General features: G+C 37.5%; 1 protein-coding gene across 1 annotated transcript; it reads left to right on the forward strand.

Moving 5' to 3' along the window:
- The first annotated feature begins 7283 nt into the window (after nucleotides 1-7283).
- On the forward strand, nucleotides 7284-8501 carry LOC117181278 (zinc finger BED domain-containing protein 4-like). The gene has a single exon (XM_033373842.1). The coding sequence runs from the start codon at nucleotides 7284-7286 to the stop codon at nucleotides 8499-8501; it is 1218 nt and encodes a 405-aa protein (XP_033229733.1).
- The last annotated feature ends 138 nt before the right edge of the window (nucleotides 8502-8639 follow it).

Genomic DNA, 8639 nt, shown 5'->3' on the forward strand with positions numbered 1-8639 from the left:
GGGAGCTCTTCTTAATATTTTGACACCAAAATCATGTCGATACACCTTACCGACTGCGAGTAAAGCCACCCACGCTTTAACTTGACAGACTGTATTAAAATTTAGGACCCGACTCACCTTTCTCAGGGCTTCCTTTTTATTATCTCAAATTTTTAACTCGATGTGGTGCTTGGTTTGAAAATAAGTTAGAAAATAATAAACGCGTCAGTTAGGTAGGAATCTAGTCACATGATCCACTTATCACATGGCCTTAAAAGCCAAAACAGGTTACCAATTGAGATAAAGGATGCAAAAACTCTATACGCGCTCGACACCACGTAGAAATATTATCCACCCGGGAAAATCTATCGATAAAAAAGTGGACGAAACGTGAAATAAAATATAGCTTCGTATTCACCTTGACATGACTGACGCATTTTTCTCATTAAACTTTTTCCTTCGATAATTATTACTGAAGATAAACAATAAAAACTTTGAAAATATTTGAATTAAAAAATAATGTTTTGTAAAACACAACTCGCGAATATTCAGCCATTTCTTGATAAAAATGCTTCAAATATGTATGGTGTATTTTTTATATATTAGCAAAGACTATAAGCAACGCACTTTGCTGAAAAATTTAATATGTTTGTTTTGTTTGATCATAAATTTATTTCAAAGTAAAGTCACGTTTCGCCAACTTTAACCAGTGGAATGGTCATTTTCAAAATTTTCAACCGATCTTCTTCAAAGTGACAAAAGTACATAAAAGCCCAAATTGACAAGAGTACATAAAAAAATTAGTGAGTAAGCGATTTTGAGCTGAACTGTACTTCACGTTCGAGTATTAGAAATTGATCCATAATTGATTATACTCGTGGGGAGCGGAAATTCATTCCTGTGACAGACCACAGAAATAATATTGGTCAAACCTTCTTTCCTTTTAACAGGTCCCGTTGGGGGTTCGAAAACACCCATGTGACTAGTCACACAAATAATGTTGGTCAAACCCCTACCTCTTTTCCAGGTGCCAAGGAGGGCGAACAGGGACCCCTGTGACTGGTCATAGAAATGATGGTGGCGGAAAGGCACCCCAGTGACTGGTCACATAAATAATCTTGTTCGAACCCCTACCCCTTCTTCAGGTCCCGTGGGGGTTGTGAAGGCATCCCCGTGATTGGTCAAAGAAATAATGTTTTTAAAACCCTTGCCCCTTTTGCAAGTCCGGTGGGAGGCGGAAAGGCCACACTCTGACTGTTCACAGATATAACGTTGGTCAAACCCCTACCCAGAATTAATGTTGGCCAAACCCCTACCCCTTTTCCAGGTCCTGTGGGGGGTATGAAGATAACCCTGTGACTGGTCACAGAAATAATTTTGTTCAAAACCCTACCCCTTTTCCAGGTCCCGTGGGGGACGGAAAAACTCCTCTGTAACTGGCTACATAAATAATGTTGGTCAAACGCCTATCGCTTTCGAACGTCTAGCGGTGGGCGGCAAAGCTCCCCTGTGACTGATTACAGATATAATATTGGTCAAACACCTACCTCTACACTCGATCTTCTTTTTTCATTTAATCTCTATTTATTTCGGCTTGGCACCTAATCACGCTCTTCACCGCTGAAAGTTTAGAGTACTATAAAGCGCATATTTCTTGTCTTTTTTTCCATCTTTTGCCATTTTTTTCATTGATCTGATTTATTTTTTATTTTTATGATTTCATTACTATATAATATATTTACATTTATTTTTATTAAAAATTCTGTTTAAACTCGACGTTTTGAGTTTACACTCCGGTATCGCGATTCACGAACTCCTCGGAATGATTCACAGTTTTGTGGATGAAACCATGACCTTCCAGGTTAGTATAACCCTTTCAACAATCGATGTTGATCTACGTCCCTTCCGCTACGTGCTTCTTTATTAATTTTATTGAAGTAGCCTGATCTCTCTTACTTCCAGAACAGATTTTCAACCAATAGCTGTAGGGATGTCCTCTTTGGATCATTCCGAGGATTCATGATTCTTCCACTACACGCCCTTGCTCGTATTTTCGAAGGCCGATCTTGCACTCATCTATTTCAACTACTTCACCGACACCTCCTATGCGACTTTCCTCTTCGAATTTACAGTCAAGAGCAAACATTTAGATCTCCCTACAGAAAGAGAAGCGGTCTGCAACAGTTTTCCGCGAAATTGACTAACCGCTTACGATGGTGCTTTCCCGGATCGTTCATCCAAAATTGAACCCTACAGCGAAATAGTATGAAATGAGCATACAGTCCGCTGCGGAAATGTGGCACCTCTCAAAACACGTAATTTCCGCATCGGTATTAGTATGACTATGCTTGCCTGCTTTATGACACAAGAACTGTCAGAATGTGATTTCAGATTCCAAAAGAGTCACCTTCTTGTGTTTTGAGCAAAATCGTTCAGTTGGAATGAGTTTGATTTGTCGTAACCACTGAAGTGTGTTTTCTTTTTTTTGTAAAATCATACTTAGACTGAAAATATTATATGTTTCATCCACCTTGATTAGAACCGGGGAGAAGGAAATCTCAAAAATAATGAATATACGCAATAAACACACGTCCGTAAGTACTATGAATGCGAACGTTGTTTATTGGATTGAAAGCTGTTGAATTTAATCAGGTGTATCACTAATTTTCTCATAAAATATCCCCCGTAGAAAAAAATGTTCAAAAAAAAGTGCATCCTAATGAGATCTACAAATTTACTGAAAATATTTTGCGAAATTTTGTGTATTGGCTAAGCTAAACGCATAAAACCTTGGTTTTAAATGTTTTTTCTCATAAAAATCGACGTACCACTAATTTTCGTTTGGAAGATTTTGCAAAATTTTGCATATCCGAATTATGCTTTATGTAACAGAATATCGAGTTTCCATGGCCTGGTGGTCGTTCTTGCCTCGATCCACTGCTCTTCGGGCCTTGGCTCTGATAAAAGAAAAAAGTTTGTAGGCCTGTGATAATTATAAAAATATTAGTAATTGTGATAACTTAGAACCATAAATAAAATGGATATAATCACATAATTATAGAAAAAAGTAATTTACAGTTTAGGAAAGAATGGTCTAAAATTGGTAATAAAAACACGGTGATTTAAGTATATATGAGTCGGACTTCCGTTTCCGGCGTGAAAGTGTTTGGCAGCGGTGGTTGTGTGTTGCTGAATTCAGTAAATTACAGTGAGATTTGAGGTGAGTTAATGGGCAGAGTATGAAGGAAGTGTGTTTGAGTGAGAGTTTGAGTGAAAAAAATAATATAATTGTAAAAGTGAGCGATATTTTGAGTGTTTGAGTCAGTTTGTGGATTGCCTGGGGGGTTAGTTTGTTTGGCGTGTAAAGCAGTATGGACGATCGTAGCTGAGTCCACAAGCAGGCATTTGAGTAGTGGAGAAGGCGTCAACGAAAAGAACCACCACCACTTACCACTGCATCTTTAGGCGCTCATATCCGTGAGCCAGTGGAGCTCACGGACGCAGCGCATAACAGCTGTAGTGGTAAGTAGTGGGGCTAGATTTCGTAATCCTCTCGTTCGGTCTCCGACTACGTTTATCATGCTTATATTTTCAGCTTAATAACAAAAAGAGTAATTAACTTTCAAAATTTCTGATTTTTGCAAATGAAAGAGCAACTCAACAACTATCGATTGGTGTAAGAACCTAAAAATCGATTTTTGGCACGTAATTTCCCTTTCTTCGCGGACGGTCACAAATATATAAATAAAGGTAGGAAAGGGGATTGGTCATAGGAAGGAAAAGAACATTTTAGAGAAAAGGTCAGAAATATGAAAATGGGAGAGGGAAGTGAGGACGAGGAGATGTAAAAAATAATGGAAGAAATAAAAATATGATTAGAGTGCACAAACAAAAATGAAGTTGGTTAAGGGAGAATAGAAGTAGATGGAATGAGGACTGTAAATAAAAAAATAGGTCAGAAAGAAATTAAGAAAGTGGAGAAAAGACAAAAGTAATGGGGAAGAATATAGGGAAAAAAGAAAGAGTATACTGAGTTGTGTGGTCATATAAAGAGGAAGAGAATAAAAGGTTTGAGAAAGAGGCGGAGAAGGCTAGAACGGAAGAAGAGGTATGAAATGTAGTAAATAGAAAAAGGAAAAGAGTAAACCAAGATATTGAAACGGTATGATGGAAAACATATTTCTTGGATTTGCTAGGAGGCGTAGAGAGCAAAATTAAAAAGGGAGAAAAATATGGTAGAGAAAGAGATGAGGAAGAGGACATAACAAGGGAAGAAATATTTTAGATTTTAGAAATAATGAAGGACGGGAAGGCACTTGGTATGGATGAGATTCCAAATGACGTGTGGAAATACGGAGGGAAGGAACAAGAGGAATGGGCGTGGATAATGTGTAATCGAGTATGAAGAAGAGAGGGGTGGCCAGAGTTATGTAAGGAACGAGTATTGATACCAATAGTGAAGAAAGGCAAAGGAGATGAGGTTAAAGATGATGCGGGTGTGAACCTGATGCCAGTACTGTATAAAGTATATGTAAGAGTTTTGTCGGAGAGATTGAAGAAAAAAGTTAAGGAAAAGAGATAGAGCCACCGAATCAGATAGTCTTTCGAAAAGGAATGGGGGTTATGGACAATATATATGTTCTAAACTTTCTGGTAAATAAGAGAATTAAAAGGGAAAAAGAGGCAATGATAGCAATGTTTGTGGACTTAAAAGCGGCGTTTGACACATTAGACCGAGGCGAAATAGAAAAAGTTATGGTGAAAAAGAGGATAAGGGAGGGATTAATAAAGAGAGTATCGGAAATTTTTAAATAGGCAAAAAGCAGAGTAAAGGTAGGAAATCAAGTAGCATATAGTTTATGGTTGGTGAGAGGAGTAAGGCAAGTTTATCCTCTGAGCCCACTTTTATTTAGTATATTAATATCAGACTTGGGAGAAGAAATGAGAAGAAAAGTTTGGGGAGGAGTTAGGATAGAAAAGGATAAGATATGTACACTAGCATACGCATAAGCCATAGTGTTGATGGCGGAAGATGAATTTGGGGCGGCGGGCCTAATTACAGGACTAGAAAAATACTTAAATAGAAAAAAGTTTAATTTAAATGTAGAAAAGACAAAGAGTAAAAGAGTTTAAATATTTGGAATATATCTTGCAAGCGAATGGAGATCATATAGCCCATATAAGAGAAAGGATAAAAATAGCAGCAGGGGTAATAAAACAGATATAGGGAATAGGAAAAAGTAGGTAAAAAAAAATTTAAAAAGGAGAATGTGGTTATTCCATACACTGGTATGTCCGGTATTAAGTTATGGAGCAGAAATATGGGGGTGGGAAGAAAGTAAAGATATTTAGAGTTTACAAAAAAGGTATATAAGGTGGACACTAGGGGCAGACTGGAGTACACCAGGATATATGGTGAGAGAAGAAGCGCAAAAGGATAAGTTAATTATTAGAGCGGAAAAGAGGGCATGGAAATTTGAGACGAAGCTGAGGGAGGGAAAGGGAGGGGAGTTCGTGAGAAGGTGTTTAATGGAAGTAGAAGAGAGGAAAGGAAGAGCGATCAAATTAACGAGATGGGAAGAAGGAAGGAGGGAGTTCTTTAATGATAGATAAATATAAGTTGGAACTGTAGAAAGATGGGGAATTGTAGAGGATTGATAATGCAATAAATGGTATAAGATGATAAAAAAGGAAGAAGTGCCAAAGTAGTTTGAAAAGAGGTGGGGAGGGAGAAGTTGGGCAAGAATCGCAAGATTTAGATTGGTAAACGAGGTAATGGAAGGAATGTATTGGGAAAAGAAGAGAACAGAAAGTGTAGAATATGTAAGTAGTAGGATAAAACATGGGAGCATACATGGGAAGGATGTAGGAGAGGAATGGAAGATGAGGGAAGCTGGCAAGAGAATTTTGTTAAGATTCTAGGGAAGGGTGAATTAGGAGAAGAATGGATAAAGGAGTTTGAGGGTACAAAAGTAGCGAATAACAGAGAATGAAATAATGCATGTTAAAATAATGGCAAATTGGAGGTATAAAAAAAGTGAAAGAAAAAAGGAAACTGAAGTCGTTTCGATGAGAAGCGTAAAAATGGTAAGTAATGTTTATGCAATAGTACAAGCAAACTAAGATGCGTTTGCGTTCTCATTCTCTCTCTCGCTTGCACTTTCGCTTTCGTTAGCTCGCTCACTCATTTGCTAATAAGTCCTAAATTGCGCTATCACAGGAAATAGAGATGAGGAACTACATATAAGCAGGGGTGTTGCTAATATTCGCATCCGCATCCGCAATTGCGGATGTTCCGCATGAATTTAGACATCTGCATCTGCATCCGCATCCGCATCAATCGATGCGGAGTTTTCGCGGATGCGGATGTCGATCTACTACCCAAGAGCGGCCAACAAGTAACGACATGTAAAGAAAGTGGGCGGTGTCAGAGTGGCGCGTGCTCGCTTTCTTTCGCTGATTGAGCCATAGGATGACGACGACGTTTTATTTGTTTTGGTTTAGTTATCGTCGTGACTTGAGTCATGTATTTCATTGCATATAATTAATAACCTAATACGGTCTCTGAAAACCGTGCTTATTGTGTTTTTTTTTTGTGTGAAATTGATCAATATTTCGTGTTTTAATACTGAGTGAAAAAGTAAATAATGACGCCACCAATAAAAAGCAATATCTGGACTTACTTTAAATTAGACAAAAATAATTCGGAGAAGTCTGAGTGTAAAATATGTGGTAAAAGTTACTCGCGGAAGGGGCGTACTACTACTTCCTTGAAAAATCACCTGAAATCAATGCACCCGGAAGAGTTTCTTTTATTCGAAACCGCATATAATGAGAACAAGATGAAGAAAAAAAAGGTGATGCAGGTATGTAATTGTATTTGAAATATTGGAATAACGAATGTACAGTAGGGTGGTCCAAAAATGCATTACAAAAAATTTTTTTCGAATTTGTATTCAAAACGCCCGGAAATTCGTTCGAATCCACAAAAAAATAATTTTTTTTTTCTTTGTTTTAGATAAAATTGTAACTCCTTTACAAGAAGCCAAGAAACAGCTTTCGTTGGAGGAAGCGCTAAAAAATGAAAAAAAGTGGGTATTTAACAATAATAATTCGAAAAATATTGATAAACTTATTGGAGAAATGATAGCGCTTCAAAATTTACCATTCAACTTTGTGGAGGGACTTGGATTTCGCCGTCTTGTGCCAGAATTAGCTCCGAAATATAATTGTAGAGGACGCATTTTTTTACTGATTTCTTGTGCAATGAATTGTATGAAAAAGTGGCTGGGAAAGTTAAAGAAATGATTGGAAACTATGATCATATGTCATTTACTTCAGATATATGGACAGATACCAGTTCAGGTGCTTCTTTGCTTAGTCTGACTTGCCACGGAATATCAGATAAATTTGAGCGATCGTCAATTGTATTAAAATGCGAGACTTTTGATGACCGTCATACTGGTGACATAATTGCAGAAAAATTCAAGACAATGCCTGCTGAATGGAATATTTCAACTGAAAAAGTGCATTGCATAGTACGAGACGAGGGCTCCAACATGAAAAGAGGTATGCGATTAGTGTTGTTAGATGACTTAGATTGTACCGTTCATAAGATGCAGATTGCTATAAGACATGGTTTCCAATCACAGGAAAACATAAAAGACGTCAAAGAAAAATGTAAAAAAATTTCAACTCATTTTAACCATTCAACTATTGCTCAAAAGCAACTTGAGAAAATTCAAGATAGACTAAATCAACCGCATCTGAAAGTATTCCAGGATTGCGAGACGCGCTGGAACAGCACAGAGTACATGTTTGAGCGTTTTACTAAGATAAAAGATGCTTTGAGTCTTTACACAAATGACAACAAAATTGAATCAATTTTTCCAGAAGAGTGGAAAGTAATAGAATGTTGTCTTGAACTACTGAAACCTTTTGAAGAAGCCACTCATGAAATGAGTAGCTCACAGGCTCTCATATCATCTGTGATTCCCATCATTCAAATGCTTCTTAAAAAACTTGACGACTATTTAGCGAAACCAACAGAGACAGATCCGATTCAGTTGGCAGCATCAATTCTGAAAACACAATTTTCAGCTAAGTTTTCTTCCTTAGAAGATAGCAATTTATTTGCTATTGCAACGTATTTAGACCCTCGCTATAAACATAAATTTTTCAAACCAGTCACGGAAGAAAAAATAAAGGATGCTATTTTGAAGATCGTAAATGATCCAGTTTCCACTGGATCTCCTGAATCGTCACCAAGTTGGGAAACATCAAAAAGGAGGAGATTGGAAGATGCTCTCGATCCTGAACCAGGGACATCTGGTATGGGTAATAAGAGTGGCTTTAAAAGCGATCTTGCCATGATGTTAGATTCATCAAGCGAAGATGAAGGTGAAGGAGAACCTGACGACAGTAGCCCCGATATTTTTCTTCGGAAAGAACTTGTTATGTATCGCAATAAAAAAAGACTAGATTTAGATGAAAATCCACTCAATTGGTGGAAAGTTAATTAGAGTGAACTGAAAATTCTGTCGGAAATAGCTCGAAGGTTTTTATCATCTCCACCAGCTAGCGTTCCCAGCGAACAATTGTTTAGTGGAGCTGGCCTAATATACGATCCTCTCAGAAAAAGATTAGAGCCAGAGAAGGCT

This window comes from Belonocnema kinseyi, chromosome 1 (genome assembly GCF_010883055.1).
Source record: "Belonocnema kinseyi isolate 2016_QV_RU_SX_M_011 chromosome 1, B_treatae_v1, whole genome shotgun sequence".
Lineage (NCBI taxonomy): Eukaryota > Metazoa > Arthropoda > Insecta > Hymenoptera > Cynipidae > Belonocnema > Belonocnema kinseyi.